This window comes from Mytilus galloprovincialis, chromosome 5 (genome assembly GCF_965363235.1).
Source record: "Mytilus galloprovincialis chromosome 5, xbMytGall1.hap1.1, whole genome shotgun sequence".
In the NCBI taxonomy this organism is placed as follows: Eukaryota; Metazoa; Mollusca; class Bivalvia; order Mytilida; family Mytilidae; genus Mytilus; species Mytilus galloprovincialis.
Window position 1 is genome coordinate 87,844,806 of NC_134842.1, and position 19,773 is coordinate 87,864,578.

The 19,773-nt window shown below is 35.8% G+C and overlaps 1 protein-coding gene across 1 annotated transcript; it reads right to left on the minus strand.

Annotated features, from left to right (window-relative positions):
- Positions 1-11,677: 11,677 nt before the first annotated feature.
- Positions 11,678-19,354, minus strand: LOC143076631 (uncharacterized). The gene is made up of 2 exons (XM_076252462.1): positions 19,236-19,354; positions 11,678-13,002 (listed from the first exon to the last, which is right to left on the minus strand). Exons 1-2 carry the CDS (start codon positions 19,252-19,254, stop codon positions 11,732-11,734), a joined length of 1,290 nt encoding a protein of 429 aa, XP_076108577.1. The 5' UTR covers positions 19,255-19,354; the 3' UTR covers positions 11,678-11,731.
- Positions 19,355-19,773: the final 419 nt, after the last annotated feature.

Consider the following 19,773-nt stretch of genomic DNA (forward strand, 5'->3'; position numbering starts at 1 on the left):
GTTCTAGGGTAACACTGTCAGACTCAGTTCTAGAGTAGCACTGTCAGAATCAGTTCTAGGGTAGCACTGTCAGGACCAGTTAAAGGGTAGCACTGTCAGAATGAGTTAGAAGGTAGCACTGTCAGACTCAATTCGAGAGTAGCACTGTGAGACTCAGTGCAAGGGTAACACTGTCAGATTCAGTTTAAGGGAAGCACTGTCAGACTCCATTCTAGGGTAACACTGTCAGACTCCGTTCTAGGGTAACACTGTCAGACTCAGTGCTAGAATAGCACTGTGAGACTCAGTTCAAGGGTAACACTGTCAGATTCAGTTTAAGGGAAGCACTGTCAGACTCTGTTCTAGGGTAACACTGTCAGACTCAGTGCTAGAATAGCACTGTGAGACTCAGTTCAAGGGTAACACTGTCAGACTCAGTTCTAGAGTAGCACTGTCAGACTCAGTTCTAGGGTAGCACTGTCAGAACCAGTTAAAGGGTAGGACTGTCAGAATGAGTTAGAGGGTAGCACTGTCAGACTCAGTGCTAGAGTAGCACTGTGAGACTCAGTTCAAGGGTAACACTGTCAGACTCAGTTCTAGAGTAGCACTGTCAGACTCAGTTCTAGGGTAGCACTGTTAGAACCAGTTAAAGGGTAGCACTGTCAGAATGAGTTAGAGGGTAGCACTGTCAGTCTCAGTGCTAAAGTAGCATTGTGAGACTCAGTTCAAGGGTAACACTGTCAGACTCAGTTTTAGGGAAGCACTCTCAGAACCAGTTCTAGGGCAGCACTGTCAAACTCAGATCTTAGTTACCACTGTCAGACTCAGTTTTATGGTAACACTGTCAGTCTCATTTCTAGGATAGCACTGTCAAAACCAGTTCTAGAGTAGAACTGTCAGTCTCATTTCACTGTCACTCAGTTCTAGGTTAACACTGTCAGAATCAGTTCTAGGGAAGCACTGTCAGACCCAGTTCTAGGATAGCACTGTCACTCAGTTATAGGGTAACACTGTCAGACTCAGTTATAGGGTAACAATGTCAGACTCAGTTCTTAGGGTAGCACTGTCAGACTAAGTTCTAGAGAAGTACTGTCAGACTCAGTTCTAGAGTAGCACTGTCAGACTAAGTGCTAGAGTAGCACTGTGAGACTCAGTTCAAGGGTAACACTGTCAGACTCAGTTCTAGAGTAGCACTGTCAGACTCAGTTCTAGGGTAGCACTGTCAGAACCAAATAAAGGGTAGCACTGTCAGAATGAGTTACAGGGTAGCACTGTCAGACTCAGTGCTAAAGTAGCACTGTGAGACTCAGTTCAAGGGTAACACTGTCAGACTCAGTTTTAGGGAAGCACTCTCAAAACCAGTTCTAGGGCAGCATTGTCAGACTCAAATCGTAGTTACCACTGTCAGACTCAGTTTTATGGTAACACTGTCGGTCTCATTTCTAGGATAGCACTGTCAAAACCAGTTCTAGAGAAGAACTGTCAGTCTCATTTCACTGTCACTCAGTTCTAGGGTAACACTGCCAGAATCAGTTCTAGGGAAGCACTGTCAGACTCAGTTCTAGGATAACACTGTCACTCAGTTATAGGTTAACACTGTCAGACTCAGTTATAGGGTTACAATGTCAGACTCAGTTCTAGGGTAGCACTGTCAGACTAAGTTCTAGAGAAGTACTGTCAGACTCAGTTCTAGAGTAGCACTGTCAGAACCAGTTCTAGGGAAGCAATGTTTGACTCAGGTCTATTGGATCACTACTAGAATTAGTTAGAGTAACTCTTTCAGAATTAGTTCTAGAGTAGCACTATAAGGATCTGTCACCTCGAGAACAACTATGTTAGAATCAGTTTTAGAGTTGCACTGTCAAATTCAGTCAATGATAGCACTTTTTTTTATATGAATCAAATAGTACCCTACGATGGTCTACAGTTGTTAATTTCTGTGGAACGCAGTATTTGCTCTAATTGTCTTTCATGATCCAGTGGCGGATCCAGGGGGGGGGGGGGGTTTCCGGGGGTGCGCACCCCCCCTTTATTTTTGCCGATCAATGCATTTGTATCGGGACATATGTTTTGCACCCCCCCTTTGCCCTGGGTTACCTGGGTTAGCACCCCCCCTTTCGAAAATTCCTGCATCCGCCCCTGTGATCATTCATACCACATCTACTTGTTCTTATAATAAATTGTAACTTCATTCGTTTAAAAGAGCAGTGTATTAGAATGAAATTAATTTCTCCTGGGTGTTTTCATCATATGCAGCATAGTATAGAGGGCGTTAATAGCTTTTCCCGCTTCAAAATTATTTTCGCGGTATTTTATTGCCTATGTAATTATTCAGCACGACATCGTCAATCTGAGCAGTCGACTTTTCTTGGTAAATTTTATTCCGGTTAAAGTTTATTCAGCTTTATATTTGAAGAGTTTTTTGATTGATACTGATGTTTGAATTTTATATTATATGTGTAGATATAAATGTATAAATTATGTTTAGTTCTTATTAGATATAGAGCATTGGCGTTGTCGTGCGACTATCCACTTTACAAAGTCTTCAATGGTATTTAGTATAGCCTTTATGGCGTGTATATTCAGAGTGGTTATGTATACTTGAATATTTGGTACAAGTCAAGTATTGGTAATACTTGAATATTTGGTACAAGTATTGGTTTTATGTCTACATTGATGGTGGTTTATACATGTACCAATAGAGAGTATAATATCATGTGAATTTTCTTTTTAGTAAATCCACAGACTAAATGCATCCGAAACGTTCCTTCAATCCTTACAAATACAAATACAAATAATTCTTATTTTGCAATGAGCGCCCCAAAGGAGCAGAAATATAAAATCCAATACAAGCACAAATTATACAAAACATAAAATCCAATATGGATTGGTTCAAAATTGATTAAGTTATTATTATTGATATACATTGTAAAGTTGCATAGGGAAGGGAACATGCAAACAGGTGCATATAGCAATGAAATATTATACAAATATAGCCTTTGTATGAGGTCGATACAAGGATATATTGACCTGAAAGAAGTATATTGACTGAGGACGAAGTCCGAGGTCGATATGCTTCTTTGGGTCGATATATCCGGTATTGACCTCATACAAAGGCTATATTTGTTATATTATTAATTTCTGACCATATTTGTATCAAAATCGTCATTTAGGTTTGTTGGAATTTTATAGATATTACATTGTCTCCTTGACAATAACAACATATTATTTGTTATTACGTTTACTCTTTTTTTGGACATCTTATGTATTTGAAGATTTTTTTCGTCAAATAATCGATCACAGATATCATGTGTTTCAAAACGTTAAACAATATCCTGAAATTCATTACATGACGTCACAAAGTATATATTTTTCAGGTCAATATGCGTTTTGCTATCCGCCGTTTTCTCTCTACCTTAGAAAATATAGTTTAACATGTGACTATCCCTAAACGAATGAAATTTGTTAAAATATACGAATTAATAATATATATATATATATATTACAAGTAAAGGGAATCAAAAAAAGTATACTGACCCAAAAAAGTTTAGCAACACTTTTTTTTTGGAATTTTTTTTTGGAATTTTTTTTTAAACATCATTGATATAATCCTTAGATTTACCTGTAATTTTAAACAGTCGTACTTTTTTCTTGGTGATTGATTTCGCGCCATATCAGCTTTGCACGTGTAATTGATATTGTACCTTCTGTACCTGTACTTTTAAAACGGAATTAAAAAAACTGTCACCATCGTTCAGAAACACACCATTGGTAAAAAAAAAAAAAATAAACGTTTGAAAAAATGCATGGGGCGTCAACCAGGCCTCTATTATAACAAGTAATTGATTGATAATCGTGTACTGTATCTTTGTTTGCTAACTGTTCTTTTCCCTTAGCCTCTCGACACACGAACAACATGTGTGAGAGCTGATGTTGAGATCTTTACATGTTGTGGGGAAAACTAGCTGTGACAATGCCAAGGATGGTACGTGGCATTGCTGCCGATATAGAGGCAGGCCGGAATCGACTGACACGTAGAATATCAAGAAACTCGCTATTTATTCAATAAACAAAACATCAAAGTAATTACAATATAATTTCAAAGTACACATTTTGAAGTCAAAATAAGTTGAAAACAATAATAAAATACTACAAACAATTCAAGTTAAATACGAATAAATAACAATAATGATTACTGTTAAAATAAACCTCTGAATTAAAATATTAGTTACTTATAAACTTTATTTATTTTTTCCAAAATAAGATTAAAAGAAAAAACCAAGAGACTCACCTAGAATATCAAGAAACTCGCTATTAATATCATAGCGGCTTGATGAGTTTATATACTAAGTTTTGCATGTCCTAGTAACCCTTAACTGACTGTAACAAACAAAAGATTTGCTGGCGAAGGCTGACCGTTGTCCGAACTTTTAAGATGTTTTATATAACCGGAGGTCCGTTTGGCAACTGCTGAAGTTTTATTGTACAGCCAAGTTCAATAGTTTATAAAAGTGCTTATTTGACATATCCTACGCTTGAAAAATGTATAGAACAGTTTAACAGTAATTTTATATCAAGTAGTTTACAGAGTAGAACTTACATACATTAACTAATAAACTATATGAAATAAAATAAACTGCATTTTTCTATTACAATACCTCCCCGAAAATGACTGTCAGAAGGCTCTTGGAATGGTTTGCTCCCGGAACGAGTGTTTCTGACGTCGTGGCTCGATTTAATGTGCATAAGTCAACAGTTTAGAGACTAACAAACATGTATCGACAAATTACAACTGCAGAGGATAGGTCGATATCTCTTAGACCAAAAAAAAAAAAAACTATCGTCAAGGGAGGAGTGCTACCTTCACTTTACGTCACCACGTGAGAAGTTTTTTTCCGGCCACAAGAGTAGTGCATTGACTTAGGGTAGCTGAGAAGGTGAGCCTGCCAATCCTTCATTGATGCACTTCGGGCATGGCTGAGAAATTGATTTTGAATATCACTATACTCATTTCCGCATTTTGGCCCTCCTGCGCTCCATACAAAGAAAATCCTACTGAATGTGGGTGATAAACATTCATGTTGCCTTTGACATGTCATAATCCCATTTTTTTTATTATTAAGATTATATGTTGTTACGATTTTGTTACAAAATAAAATTTCATATTTTTGTTGTTAAACTTTTTTGGCTCAGTATATTCAACAATTTGAACTTTTCATTCTTTAAGTTGCATATTAATGTATATAATTGATCATATATATAACCATCTTCAGAGGACATTAACCATACACAAAAAATCGTATGGTAATTTCACCATAAATATCGAGTTATTCATTTCATTGTAGATGCCATATATATTTTCAATGTAGTTGCGGTATGGTTTTATTATAACTTTACGTTTCTTGTTATATGAGAAAGCAGTGTTTAGCACACCACTGAACTTCACAATGAATCTATTAGACAACTTTCCTCAAACATATTTGTTTTGATAAACGTCGTACGACAGATGTATTTACATGTTCCATTGATTGGTAGCCTTTTTCTGCCCCATTTATGGGCATTATGTTTTCTGGTCTGTGCGTCCGTTCGTCCAGCTTCAGGTTAAAGTTTTTGGTCGCGGTAGTTATTGATGAAGTTGAAGTCTAATCAACTTGAAACTTTGTACACATGTTCCCTATGATATCATCTTTCTAATTGTAATGCCAAATTAGAGATTTTACCCCATTTGCAAGGTCCATTAAACATAGAAATGATAGTGTGGATGAGGCATCCGTGTACTGGGGACAGATTTTGTTTTACATGTTTTTCAGTTCGATATTTTTGTTACACTATTTAGCTCACCTGGCCCGAAGGGCCAAGTGAGCTTTTCCTATCACTTTGCGTCCGGCGTCCGTCGTCGTCCGTCGTCCGTCGTCGTCCGTCGTCCGTCGTCGTCGTCGTCCGTCGTCGTTAACTTTTACAAAAATCTTCTCCTCTGAAACTACTGGGCTAAATTAAACCAAACTTGGCCACAATCATCATTGGGGTATCTAGTTTAAAAAATGTGTGGCGTGACCCGGCCAACCAACCAAGATGGCCGCCATGGCTAAAAATAGAACATAGGGGTAAAATGCAGTTTTTGGGTTATAACTCAAAAACCAAAGCATTTAGAGCAAATCTGATAGGGGTAAAATTGTTTATCAGGTGAAGATCTATCTGCCCTGAAATTTTCAGATGAATCGGACAACCCGTTGTTGGGTTGCTGCCCCTGAATTTATAATTTTAAGGAAATTTTGCTGTTTTTGGTTATTATCTTGAATATTATTATAGATAAAGATAAACTGTTACAGCAATAATGTTCAGCAAAGTAAGATTTACAAATAAGTCAACGGGACCGAAATGGTCAGTTTACCCCTTTAGGAGTTATTGCCCTTTTTAGTCCATTTTTAACCATTTTTCGTTAATCTTAGTTATCTTTTACAAAAATCTTCTCCTCTGAAACTACTGGGACAAATTAATCCAAACTTGGCCACAATCATCATTGGGGTATCTAGTTTAAAAAATGTGTGGCGTGACCCGTCCAACCAACCAAGATGGCCGCCATGGCTAAAAATAGAACATAGGGGTAAAATGCAGTTTTTGGCTTATAACTCAAAAACCAGAGCATTTAGAGCAAATCTGACAGGAGTAAAATTGTTCATCAGGTGAAGATCTATCTGCCCTGAAATTTTCAGATGAATCAAACAACCCGTTGTTGGGTTGCTGCCCCTGAATTGATAATTTTAAGGAAATTTTGCTGTTTTTGGTTATTATCTTGAATATTATTATAGATAGAGATAAACTGTAAACAGCAATAATGTTCAGCAAAGTAAGATCTACAAATAAGTCAACATGACCAAAATGGTCAGTTGACCACTTTAGGAGTTATTGCCCTTTATAGTCAATTTTTAACAATTTTTCTTAAATCTTAGTAATCTTTTAGAAAAATCTTCTCCTCTGAAACTACTGGGCCAAATTTAACCAAACTTGGCCATAATCATCATTGGCGTATCTAGTTAAAAAAAATGTGTCCGGTGACCCGGCCAACCAACCAAGATGGCCGCCATGGCTAAAAATAGAACATAGGGGTAAAATGCAGTTTTTGGCTTATAACTCAAAAACCAAAGCATTTAGAGCAAATCTGGCATGGGGTAAAATTGTTTATCAGGTCAAGATGTATCTGCCCTGAAATTTTCAGATGAATCGGACAACCCGTTGTTGGGTTACTGCCCCTGAAATGGTAATTTTAAGGAAATTTTGCTATTTTTGGTTATTATCTTGAATATTATTATAGATAGAGATAAACTGTAAACAGCAATGATGTTCAGCAAAGTAAGATCTACAAATAAGTCAACATGACCAAAATGGTCAGTTGACCACTTTAGGAGTTATTGCCCTTTATAGTCAATTTTAAACCATTTTTCATAAATCTTAGTAATCTTTTAGAAAAATCTTCTCCTCTGAAACTACTGGGCCAAATTTAACCAAACTTAGCCATAATTGGGGTATCTAGTTAAAAAAATGTGTCTGGTAACTCGGCCAACAAACCAAGATGGCCGCCATGGCTAAAAATAGAACATGGGGGTAAAATGCAGTTTTTGGCTTATAACTCAAAAACCAAAGCATTAAGAGCAAATCTGACAGGAAGTAAAATTGTTGATCAGGTCATGATCTATCTGCCCTGGAATTTTCAGATGAATTGGATAATCTGTTGTTAGGTTGCTGCCCCTGAATTGGTAATTTTGAGGAAATTTTGCTGTTTTTTTTGTTATCTTGAATATTATTATAGATAGAGATAAACTGTAAACAGCAATAATATACAGCAAAGTAAGAACTAAAAATAAGTCACTATGACCAAAATAGTCAATTGACCCCCTAAGGAGTTATTGCCCTTTATAGTCAATTTTTAACAATTTTTCTTAAATCTTAGTAATCTTTTAGAAAAATCTTCTCCTCTGAAACTACTGGGCCAAATTTAACCAAACTTGGCCATAATCATCATTGGCGTATCTAGTTAAAAAAAATGTGTCCGGTGACCCGGCCAACCAACCAAGATGGCCGCCATGGCTAAAAATAGAACATAGGGGTAAAATGCAGTTTTTGGCTTATAACTCAAAAACCAAAGCATTTAGAGCAAATCTGGCATGGGGTAAAATTGTTTGTCAGGTCAAGATGTATCTGCCCTGAAATTTTCAGATGAATCGGACAACCCGTTGTTGGGTTACTGCCCCTGAAATGGTAATTTTAAGGAAATTTTGCTATTTTTGGTTATTATCTTGAATATTATTATAGATAGAGATAAACTGTAAACAGCAATGATGTTCAGCAAAGTAAGAACTAAAAATAAGTCACTATGACCAAAATAGTCAATTGACCCCCTAAGGAGTTATTGCCCTTTATAGTCAATTTTTAACAATTTTTCTTAAATCTTAGTAATCTTTTAGAAAAATCTTCTCCTCTGAAACTACTGGGCCAAATTTAACCAAACTTAGCCATAATTGGGGTATCTAGTTAAAAAAATGTGTCTGGTAACTCGGCCAACAAACCAAGATGGCCGCCATGGCTAAAAATAGAACATGGGGGTAAAATGCAGTTTTTGGCTTATAACTCAAAAACCAAAGCATTAAGAGCAAATCTGACAGGAAGTAAAATTGTTGATCAGGTCATGATCTATCTGCCCTGGAATTTTCAGATGAATTGGATAATCTGTTGTTAGGTTGCTGCCCCTGAATTGGTAATTTTGAGGAAATTTTGCTGTTTTTTTTGTTATCTTGAATATTATTATAGATAGAGATAAACTGTAAACAGCAATAATGTACAGCAAAGTAAGAACTAAAAATAAGTCACTATGACCAAAATAGTCAATTGACCCCCTAAGGAGTTATTGCCCTTCAAAGTCAATTTTTAACAATTTTCTTAAAATTTGAAGATTTTCAATAACATTTTCCACAGAAAGTACTGTTATAGATAGAGATAATTGTAAGCAGCAAGAATGTTTAGTAAAGTAAGATCTACAAACACATCACCATCACCAAAACACAATTTTGTCATGAATCCATCTGTGTCCATTGTTTAATATTCACATTGACCAAGGTGAGCGACACAGGCTCTTTAGAGCCTCTAGTTTAATATGTGAAGACAATTTAATGGTTTAGTGACTGCTTGTAAAAATTTCGTCATGTGACTTTCTAACTCATTACGATGATTTGGTTTATGAATAATTGTTCCTTGAAAGATCTACTTTTTTACAAAAACAGAAAGTCCGTAATCAAATAGCAAATTCAAACGCTCAAACACATGAATGGATAACAACTGTCATATTCCTGAATTGGAACAGGCATTTTTTTTTTAAATAAAAAAATGGTGGATTAAACCTGGTATTATAGCTCAAGGTTTTATTCGACCTTGACCTCATTATTATCATAATACATTGGTTATAGTAAAGTATTTGTGTGTTTTAGTCTGTTGTTTTAGTACTGTATACAATAGGTCAACTATATTTGGTGTATTTAAAATATTTTACGATGTATATGTCAGTATGGTATCATGTTTTATTAGACCGTGACCTCAATTTTATGGTTCATTGCTCAATGATGATTTTTGGTCGGTTTTTCAAATACTTATATCAATATATCAACTATATTTGGTGTATGGAATGATTGTAAGGTGTAGACTAGATGTACATGTTTGTATGCAATAACTATCTGACCATGCCTTCCTTTTCATGGTTCATTGATCAATTTTAAGTTTTTCTGATTAAGTTTGTTTCTTAGATACTATATGCAACAGGTCAACTTTATTTGCAATATGTAACGATTGTATGGTCTAGCAGCGTTCATCTGACCTTGGCCTCATTTCCTGGTTCATTGATCAATTTTAAGTTTTACTGTTTTTTTTGTTTTTTCGTTGTTCAATAGGTCAAATATATTTACAGCAAATTTGGTGTATGGAATGACTGTAAGGTGAACATGTATTTCCAGTTTGACCTTTCATCTGACCTTTACCTTCGTTTCTTGGATCATGTTAAATTGATGGGATAGTTGTAGTAAAGCTTTATATTAAGGAATATCAGTGGTTAGCAAAGAAGGCGAGACATTTTAGCGTGTGCACTCTTGTTTAATTGAGGATAGTTCAATGTTTCAACTGAATTTCAATATAAATTGTTAACACAGAGAAATTCATAAACAAGACAGTCTGATGGACAGTAACATTGCCAAGAAATTACGTCACTTGAGTATGATCGAGTAGACAGGGCTTGCAAATGGTCATCAAACTGAGACCGTAATGTAACTTTGTAGAAGATATCGTTGTTAATGATTAGTTGTTTCTATTATTGTAACGTAACTAGAAAACTTAACAATGAACAAAGCTTATTAATTCGAAATTACTGGTCAACGTTATGTGGGACAGCTCCTGAAAATAGTCCACATGGGAGATCCAGGGAGAGGGGGGCTCCTTTTGTTGAAAACATTTGGTTAATTAATAAGGGTATCAATGACAAATGACTGGAGTGCCTCCTAGGTATGTCAGTATCACCCCTTTCATATCAAAAATTCTGGATCCGTCACTGTTAAGTCACCAAATTCTATAGAACAGGTCCTCAGAATAGTCACCAAACTGATATGTTTAGACAGTAATGTCACCGCTTAGATAATACCATTGATCTATCACAAGTAGATCCTATCAAAATAACTGAGGCAGAAAACTTAACATTGTAAATTGCTTACTATTTCAAACTCACTAAACTTTGCACTAGCGAGAAAGCAGGTCCTAGAAATAGTCTTCAAACTGATATGTACTGATATAATGACACTGCATAGAAAATATCATTACTATATAACAAAAAGGTCCTAATAAACTGACTTAAGCAGGAAACTAAATTTTTAAAGCCGTCGCCTGAATAGCAATCCCTATGTCTCGCTTTCCGTGACTTATAGGGTCATATTTATAAATTTGATGTCTAAAAAAGTATGAATATTTAGAAATACTAAGGATTCGCTTATCCAAGGCTTAGATCACCTTAGCCGTATTTGGCACAATTTTTTGGTCCTCACTCCTCAATGCTCTTCAACTTTGCACTTGTTTGGCTTTATAACTATTTTGATCTGAGCGTCACTGATGAGTCTGATGACGAAACAAGCGTCTGGCGTATTAGATTATAAGCATTTGATACCTATTGTCGCAGGCGAGACAAAAGAAAATTACTCATTTTCGTGCAACAAAGCGACAACACGTAACAAATTTATTTCAGTGAAAAGCGGCATCTATATGATTTTAGTTTTGAAGAACTTAAAAAAAAAATTGATTGTATTTATTAAATATAATTATGTTCCTTTCTTACATAATTTAACCGCAGTTGACTTGTTGCTCAACACAATGTTGAACTGAGTCGTTCAGTCTTTCTTACGTTTAATATAAAAAATACCTTTGATGAAATTAGAGACGTCAAAACATTTAATGTTTATAACCATTCCCTTCAAAATACAAATTGTATTTCATCTTTCTCAATTTTAATTGTTTTGGGGTTAACAATGTAGTTAGGTAGATGTATCATTGCCCTCAAGGGAGGCTGTGTCTCTTGTAAATGATCGTTTTCAGTAAATTCAGTCACAGACTACATGCATCCGTAACGTAACTTCGATGTCCTTTAAAATAATGGTGTATCAATACCAACAACATATCAGATAATTAATATTTATTCTATTTTAGAATTGACAATATTATGTCAACACTTTTAACCAAATACACTGATATCATAATAAGGAATTCTGCTGACTCGTCTCCATCTATAATTAGGGTAAGCGTAAGCTCTATGCGCGCTCATAGTAATAACACTAACCAATGATGCTTCTTTATTATCTAATGAGTTACAAATATCTACTGCCCGTCGACCGACTCTCCTATACCCAGTCCACCAACTTCCACCACGTTGTGTTACTGGTACTTTATACATTTTCGTTTTCGCTCGTTCTAGATCCATGACTGGATGACTCCTCTCTACACTCGCCACTACTATGTTTCTTCCATTTTTTCTAAGTTTGATGTAACCTCCACTGACCTCGGCCCAATGCTTGTCATCTCCTATCGGGTCATAGGAGATAACAGCCCAGTTCCGCCAGTAGTATTTAATGGAAAGATGATCGTATAGTCCATTAGCAAATTGGTCGTGTGTTAGACCTTTGTTTTTAGAAGAATATTCGTCGATATCCTTTCCAGATTGGAGGTAATAATTAAATCTGCACTGTTTTTCAATTTGTTCGAACTTCTCTCTAACTTCCTGTATTCTATTTTCCCAATCCAACTTAAAATAATCTGCATTTTCAGTAAAATTGATAACTGAAAGAAAGCCTAATTCTACTTTTACAGCTTGCAAGAGAAGTTGCATTACACCGGTTAAAAATATCCTCGTCTTGTAGCAGTAGTTTTTGGTATAACGCAAAACGGAAGTACCAAGATCTTCTTGAAATGTACCTTGTTTTAGGACAATCGCTTGATACAGCTTCGTGCCACTATTCTGATAATCACTTTTATAACTCCATATATACAGCTCCTTCTGGTTTTGCACGGCAGTTTCTGGAACATTATAAATATGCTCAAACTCACGTGACACTGCTTTTATCCTTTGTTCTATCTGGCCGAAGTTGACTTGAACAACATTCCACTTAATCAATCGTTCGATATCGTTAAATCGATTATCTACCTGATCCAAACGATTATCGATATTCTTCATCATATCTTTCATGAAAGACAACTCTTCAGACTCTATTGGAATAAACGCCAAAACGATCCCTACGAATGGGCCTAATGCACCAAGGTAGGGACCTATTCCTTTTGCAATCTTTGCTAAAGAACTGGTAAATTGCTTATTTGAAAGCAGTTCACCGATCTCCTTTCCAATTTCAAGGCCAGAAGAAACTACTTCTCTTATTTCCTCAGAAATGCTGACAGCAGGTCGTGGAAGAATCAACAAAATAATCACCATGAAGAACCATTTTGATTTTAACACTGAAATGATAAAGTCAAAAGATAATGAAAACAAATAAATACATGAATATATTGATGTATGTGATAACCGATTGTACAAGACCCTCATGGAAGTCAAGTTCGTTAAACCCGCCATCCATGTCGTGTATTGATAAGTATGCGGTTGATTAGTTATTCGATATTCAATATTCAACATGGCTGCAAAAGAGAGGCAAGAGATAGAAAAGGAACATTTAACCTCATAAAATGCAAATTATTTATCAATCTAAATTGTAAAAGAGGGACGAAAGATACCAGAGGGAGAGTCAAACTCATAGATTGAAAATAAACAGACAACGCCATGCTAAAAATAAAAAAGACAAACAGACAAATAATAGTACAGAAGACACAACATAGATAACTAAAGACTAAGCAACACGAGCCTACAAAAAACTAGGGGTGATCTCAGGTGCAACGTAAGGGTAAGCAGAGCCTGTTCCACATGTGGCACCCGTCGTGTTCCTTATGTTATTACAAATCCGGTTAATAGTCTTATTCGGTAGGTGTAAGTTTTTGTTATGCAAGGTTGCAAAACTAGTACATATGTAATATGTTTACTCAACTAGTATGTAAATAAAGGGCCAGCTGAAATTCGCCTTCCCGTATGAAATTTTCTCGCTGCTTTGAAGACCCTTTGGTTGGCTTGGTCTGTTTTCTGCCGTTGGCGGGGTTGTTTACATTTTTACACCTTCTCAGTTTCCATTCCATATTCTACTTTTGAATTGTTTATAAAAAAGAGATGTGGTATGATTGCAAATGAAAAATCCTATCCTTTAGATTTCGAATGAAAGATATTGCGTCTTCAATGCAGCGAGAAACTCCCGCATCCAAAGTCGTCCTTCAGTTGGCCCCTAAACAAATATGTATACTAGTTCAGTGATAATGGACGTCATACTTAACTCCGAATTATACAAAAGAAACTAAAATTAACAAGAGTGCACATGCTGAAATGTCTAGCCTTCTTTATTAATCATTGATATTATGTTGATAGTCCTAAATATAAAGCTTTATTAAAACTGTCACATTAACTTAACATGACCCAAGATAACTAACCATTGACAAATGAACCATGAAAATTAGGTCAAGGTCAGATGAACCATGCCAGACAGACATGTACAGCTAACAATTCTTCCATACAACAAATATAGTTGACCTATTGCTTATAGTTTAAGAAAACAAACCAAAACACAAAAAGTCAACACTGAGCAATGAACCGTGAAAATGAGGTCAAGGTCAAATAAAACCTGCGCTTCTGACATATAGATCATAAAATATTTCCATACACCAAATATAGTTAATTTATGGCATAAAGTATTAGATAAAAACACCAAATCTCAAAAACTTTACTTTCACCACTGAACCATGAAAATGAGGTCAAGGTCAGATGACATCTGCTCGCTAGACATGTACACCTTACAGTCCTTCCATACACCGAATATACTAGACCTATTGCTTATAGTATCTCAGATATGGACTTGACCACCAAAACTTAACCATGTTCACTGATCCATGAAATGAGGTCGAGGTCAAGTGAAAACTGATTGACGGGCATGAGGACCTTGCAAGGTACGCACATACCAAATATAGTTAAACTATAATTACTTATAATAAAAGAGAATTTAACATTACAAAAATTTGAACTTTTTTTTCAAGTGGTCACAAAACCATGAAAATGAGGTCAAGGACATTGGACATGTGACTGACGGAAACTTCGTAACACGAAGCATCTATATACAAAGTATGAAGCATCCAGGTCTTCCACCTTCTAAAATATAAAGCTAGAAGTTAGCTAACGCCGCCGCCGGATCACTATCCCTATATCGAGTTTTCTGCAACAAAAGTTGCAGGCTCGACAAAAATCATACAACTTAGATCAACAAGGACAGAGGCTTCTAACATTAGGCAGGGTTAATCTTGTTTTTGAGATCTCAACCCTCCCCTATACATGTACCTCTGGCCAATATAGAAAAAACAAACGCACAACAAAAGAAAATAAACAAAATGACAATTATACATAAATAACAACAGACTACTAGCAGTTACTGACATGCCAGCTCCAGACCCCAATTATACTGATTGAAAGATTATGTCTTCATCATATGAATATTAGGCACAATCCCTTCCGTTTGGGGTTTAGTATTATATCATCCTAAAATATATGAGAAGAACATAACCCGTGTCATGCCAACAACTGGTTTTAAAATAAATGTGTTTAATTCCGACGCAAAGACCTTATAAGTGAATCAATATTAAAGCCAAAGTGTGCAGTCTTTAATGACCTGACAACAGTATCGTAACTATTCTTATTAAGTCTGTTTAAAGGTTTTGTTAGCTTTTGGAGTGAAAACTGACATTTTTGTGCTTTGTAAAGAATATTACCATAAAAGATGGGATGTGAAATACCTGAACGTATAAGATGTCTGTATATTGAGTTATATTTACGAATGGTGCCCTTGTACCGATAATAAAATTTAGTAAAAGTTTTGACAAGTTTGAGATATCGAAAACCCTGGCCTGGTGTGATAATTTTTCAGTAATACATAAATTTCTCTCGCTCAAATCTAGTTAATTGTTACATACATTAGCGAATCGTACAAGTTGAGATATATAAACGCTATAAGATGGTGACAAAGGAACGTCACCATCTAAAAACGAATAATTAACGATAGGAAATGAAAAGTCATCTCTTTTATCATAATTTTGTGTATTGAGCTCTCTGACATTAACAACTGTAGGTCACCGTACGGCCTTCAACAATGAACAAAGCCCATACCGCATAGTCAGCTATAAAAGACCTCGATAAGGCAATGTAAAACAATTCAAACGAGAAAACTAACGGCCTTATTTATATAAAAAAAAATGAACGAAAAACAAATATGTAACACATAAACAAACGACAACCACTGAATTACAAGTCAAGCGCCTGAGATCCAAAGTCTAGTGCTGGAGATGACTTTAAATCTGCAGCGCTTGAACTGACATATATAGCGCAAACGTCACATCTCCATCGTTTAATTGTTGATATTTCTACAACGTTAGACTTTACCTCTGCAGCGCTGGCCTCACGGTCATAAAACTTTCGAGCATGACTTTTGTACTCAGACTCGAAAATCAACCAATCAAATTGCTGGATTTCATGTTTCGAGCACAATTTTTGTGCTCCGAGCACTGAGCAAAGTTTTATGCCTTCAAGGCCTGGCCTTCAGGGGCGTAGCTAGAAAGAAACGACGTGGAAGCAACTACTGCCGAGCGGTGCGAGGCGAAAAAAAATTGGGACCCTATTCAGTATGCAGATTTTTTTTTTTTTTTTCGGTTTTCGGTCATAGGACGGCTAAAAGAGGAGCTATATGTAGATAAAAATTTATGAATGTAAAACTATTAATAAATCTTCTGAATATAGTAATACATAAACAACACATATTTGTGATACAGAATTTACTCAAAATTGTCCAAAATCTGCTCTTCGGGTCTGGGCAGAAACAAACTTCTCTATTCCTTTGTCAACATTCACACTGAAATCCCGATGAATATGCAGTAATGCTATGTATCTTTCGTTGTTCATTGTTGATCGTACATTTGTTTTCAATTACATACGTAGTACCGTGACTGATAGATCTCAGGGCCATCATGGCATGGTAGCACTCGCGAGATGTTATAAACCAGCGTTCGTGTTCGGCATCGAGCGACCTCCCAATTGAATTCGTCAAAATTACATGCTAGGTCAGTTTCGTATGTTTCAGACAATATTGAGATTTGTTCGTTTGTGATATTTCCTACAACACGATGAATCAGATAGAGCACAAAGAAGCGATTTTCTGATAACTTGACGCGACTCCACTTTCCAGTTGCCTTATCATATGGTCTATGAACGCAAAAAATAATGAGACTTTTCAATACTGTTTGGGCGTGGTTGCAGGGTGATTGGCTCCGGTAGTCTGTCAACCACATCGCCTCGGCATATTTTCAACGATATCGAAGGGATCTGACAATTCTAATGTCGATTGGTACATCTCATTCCAAACTGATATGAACTGTTCACTGTAAAATGTGCTCCAAAACTACATATCTTAGACTGAGTATTACAAATTCAAAAGTAAAAATCTTGTAAAAAGTACAAGCAACCTTCCGATTTTGTCATAATCTCCAAATTTTTTTTTAATTTTGAAACCAAATGTCGTTATTTAATGATATGTCATCAATTAAAAAAAATTGACAACATACTAGGTGTTTCCTTTAACATTCAATTTATAAATTTTTATTTTGCGATTTCTTTTTTTGCATGCCGAATCAATGTGCACGCAACTTCGGAGCTACGATCTTCAAGTTTTCTGAATGAACAGCTTCATCAACACTTGTAACTAGGTTGTCAAACTAATATCCGGGATAGACGGAAAGACACCAACAGTCTCCGATTCCGATTGACCAACTCATCTCTCTCTTCTGCTTTTTTTATTTTTTTATTTTTTTATTTTTTTTATTTGTGAAAACGACGTGGATGCACTTGCTGTCGTGCCTCCGGGTAGCTACGCCCCTGGCCTTGCGGTCATAAAACTTTCGAGTCGTTTTTTTGTACTCGGACTCGAAAATCAACCAATCAAAATATTGGATTTCATGTTTCGAGCATGATTTTTGTGCTCCGAGCACTGAGCAAAGTTTATATCTTCATCTATAGCGACAAACTTCACATCTCCAGCGTTTAACTGTTTATATTTCTACAACGTTGGACTAAAATCTGCAGCGCTGGAGTTTATATCTTCAACACTGGACTTTTGTCCTCAGTGCAGGACATTACATCTCTACCGCTGGACTTTAATCTACAACGCCTGATTTGACATCTAACGGGCCAAAATTCACATCTCCATTGTTTAACTTTTTATATATCTGCAGTTACATCTGTAGCACTGGAGTTAAAATTTTCATCGCAGAAATTTTTAATTTACATCGCAAGCTCTTGACTTGTAATTTACAGCGGTGGAATTTATTTATTATATCCAGCGCTGTACTTCAGATCTACTGCGATTAACATTACATCTCCATGGTAGAGTTTACCTTCTTAAAAAAGAACCTTATAAAAGCTTGTATATTGTTGTTATATTGGTTTAGGCATCTCCATTCCAAAACCTTTGAAGGTACCGGAACTACAAAAGAATCTGCATTTCGCCTTTTTTGTATTGTGATTAAAAGTTGAAATCAATGCAGAAAACTTGTCAGAGACGGATTTAGGGGGGGGGGGGGGGCGAGGGCCTCCCCCCCTTTCGGAAAAAAATTTGGTTGCTTATATAGGGAATCACTTAAGCGTGACTAGAGCGGGTCCCCTCTTAGGCAGTCAGTGGGCCCCCACTTATGAAAAATTCTGGATCCGCCACTGCTTGTACAGTCAATTTAATTTTTGATATTGAAAATAATGGAATATTCAAAATAATGACTTTATTGACTGAATTTTGTGTAACGAGCCTTATTTTAGAATTGAGATTTATTATCATGTGTGCTGCATTTTTTTGCCTTGTAAACTGATTTTAGATTTTCTATCTCTCTGGTATAGAAAAACAACTTGTGCGTTAGAATGGTGTACTTGATTGAAGCTTAATTAACAGGTTGGGAACAAACCCACTATGGTGTTTATACCTTTCTAGAGGAATAAACCTGATTAATGCATCAGTACCCAGTGAAGAAATACAAAACAATGATTTACAGAAATAAATATTTTATTATTTTGGCCAAGTAAGTGTACAGAAAAGCTCCAATTGATTGCACAGGAAGTGAGTAAGCGATTGTACAATCAATTTAACTTTCCAACATTAAGAAAGTTGATTTATTTTATTTCTTACAGAGACAATGGTTTTCAAACTTTCAGAATGGTAAGACTATATATCATAAAACTTTTAATTGTAAAAAATGTTGCAGTGACGATTGTCTTTTTACATTTTTTATTTAAAATTTTATTCACTGTTGAATTTTGAGAGAATTAGTCGGAGCTCAACCATTTTATAAGAAAAAATTGTCTGCCTGCATATGTCGTTTTCCCAATATTTGCTTGGTCTGTAGAACACTGTGGGCTAGACTCACCAGATAGGCACACGGAAACATAAAAATAACTTGGGTACAGATATAAGTGTATTAGCAGTTACTGGAAACAACTAGTTCAGAGTCGGAAGCAACAAATCAAAATAGCATGTTCTTTCAATTTAAAATATCTTTTTGTTTAACCTACTTACCCATTAGAATGTTTGGCATCTTGTTTGTCTGATTGCGTACACTGCTATAAATATCAAAACGGAATCTTAATTCCCCGGATGTGAAATGTGTTTACAATATAGAGTTGATTTCATTGAAGAAACAAAGAAACCTTTTCCCGCTTTTTAAATTCTTATGACTGAACTTTAAACCCAAAATTTACCACAGGTTTATCGTTTAATTTGGGACAATGGTGATTAATGTTTATTGAAAAAAATAAACAAAATATGCACGTGGATGAACATATGGTAATAAGGTAAACATATCAAGCACGTGTATTAGATATACATGTATGAAAAAAATAAAAATATTTTGTGAATGTTTGGTGACATCCTTTAGTCCGACTATCAATGTCCATTACTCCGCCAGCCCATTTTTGCAGCATTTTCATTATTCTGATAGTCAATTACATTGTACCTCGACATCCCATTATTGCGACAGTTCATTTTTCAGCATTTAATTTTTCCGATAGCCCTTTACCCCGACATCTCATCTTTCCGACAGCCCATTATTCCGACA